We start from the raw sequence: 1873 nt of genomic DNA, 5'->3' as shown, positions 1-1873 counted from the left end.
CAAGATAATGGTCGTTCTCACGTAAAACTTTAAATGTGAAATCAATGATTTCTTACCATGAGATGCATCTTTCAAAGGTTTTTAAAAACAGAATCACCAGCCCAGTGCGGCTGATTGATTCATGAGACTTGTACCACCTGAAATGAAATGCGGACCATTTATTTAATGTGGGGAGTGTAGCTCCTCCCATATGTACGCTTAAAGGAGTGCCCCCAAATTTCAAAGTCTACGTCTTCCTTCTTTACCAAAGAATAACTGTACACACATACACACGGATCGTAAATAAACATTGAGGACCACCAACGATTGCAGTTAACGCTCATATTTAGCCCGACGTGAGCTCTGGACCTTTAAAAGATTTTGCTGTGCTCTCCACAAGCACTTGGCGAACTACCAAGCAGTGGAGAGCACTTTGTCAGAACTCATGGGCGTCACTGCGCGTGACTTGGGCACCTTCCTTAAATCTGACTCGTTTGCATGCAGCCATTTGGTTCAGCCAATCTCTGTGTCATGCACGTATCTGGAAATCGGCTCTTCTCTTGCTTCTGTTCAGTTGTATCTTCAACACCATTCGGCTTGCACGAGCACAGAACTTTCTGGAAACTCTTCTTGAAGTTGTCTGACAGGAACCCGTAGAGCACAGGATTGGCGCAACTGTTGGCATAGGAGAGGACCACCACAAAGAAATATATTCCCACAGAAACGGGTTCCTCTGGCAAGGTGAAAATTAGATTAATAATATTCAGGATGTAAAATGGGAGCCAGCAAATCACAAATACAACTACGATGACGATCACCATTCTGGTAACCTTTCTCTCAGACTTTCTTCGTTTGGTTGATCCAACACGTAAACCAGAAGATTTAACTTTGATTATAATGAGTAGGTAACAGAGGCATATTATTAACAGTGGGCCAAAGAAGCCCAGAACTGCTGTGTATATGATAAAGGCTGTACTCCAAACTGACTTGGGCTCTGGCCAGTTAATGTTGCAAGTGTTAATGTCAGTTTGGACCTCGGAGTATATGATAACTGGAAGAACGACCACGATGGATGATACCCACACTGAAGCATTGATCATCTTGGCAATCCGAGGACAGCGCCATTTGGTGGATCTGATCGGGTGCACTACCGCAAGGTAGCGATCAATGCTCATGACGGTCAGGCAGAAGATGCTGGTGAACTGGTTAATGCCGTCGACAGTCAGGACCAGCCTGCACATAAAGGATCCAAACGGCCAATAGCTCAAGGCATTCTGAGCAGCAATAAAGGGCAGTCCAAGCATAAAGAGTTCATCTGCCACAGCTAGGTTCAGGATATAGATATTGGTCACTGTCTTCATCTTGGCATAGCATACAACAACATAGATAACTAGAGTATTCCCACTGAGACCTATTACACAAACAATGAAGTAAATTACAGGAAGCACAATGGTGCTGACACTCGACATGAATGGTTCTCCATGCGTCCCATTATGGGATTCATTCCTAAATGCCGATCCATTGATCTTCTCAGTGCTTTGTTCCCAGAGGGGGACAGTGGATATCTTTAGAGGCTCCATCTCTTGCAGTGTAGTCCTCAAGGTTTCACTCTGGACAAAACTGTACTCATGTCCAATGTGCCCCTAGGAAAAGAATGAAAGGAAATGTTGAAGGTTTGAAAGTTGGAGAAAAAAACATTCCCTCTGGTGGAGGACATTCAGGACGAGGTAATATTTAGATCTAATTGATTGAATAGGCTGAACTCACTGAATGGTCTATGTAAGAATTTTCCATTTGTTAAATGTTAACGTGAAGTGTATTTAATTCAATCCATACAGGATGTTGATTTAGCATATAACGCATGAGTGGCAAAGCTCCATACATCTATATCAAG

The 1873-nt window shown here is 43.0% G+C and overlaps 1 protein-coding gene across 1 annotated transcript; it reads right to left on the bottom strand.

The window, feature by feature from the left end:
- Window positions 1–228: 228 nt before the first annotated feature.
- On the bottom strand, window positions 229–1569 carry LOC132825234 (somatostatin receptor type 5-like). Its single transcript, XM_060840314.1, has one exon. It carries the CDS (start codon window positions 1557–1559, stop codon window positions 459–461), a length of 1101 nt encoding a protein of 366 aa, XP_060696297.1. The 5' UTR covers window positions 1560–1569; the 3' UTR covers window positions 229–458.
- Window positions 1570–1873: the final 304 nt, after the last annotated feature.

Source organism: Hemiscyllium ocellatum, chromosome 20 (genome assembly GCF_020745735.1).
Source record: "Hemiscyllium ocellatum isolate sHemOce1 chromosome 20, sHemOce1.pat.X.cur, whole genome shotgun sequence".
Lineage (NCBI taxonomy): Eukaryota > Metazoa > Chordata > Chondrichthyes > Orectolobiformes > Hemiscylliidae > Hemiscyllium > Hemiscyllium ocellatum.
This window is presented reverse-complemented; position numbering and strand designations above follow the sequence as displayed.

Coding starts and splice junctions, on each gene's coding strand:
- LOC132825234 (XM_060840314.1), bottom strand. CDS start 1,559: ATGGAGCCTCTAAAGATATCCACTGTCCCCCTCTGGGAACAAAGCACT.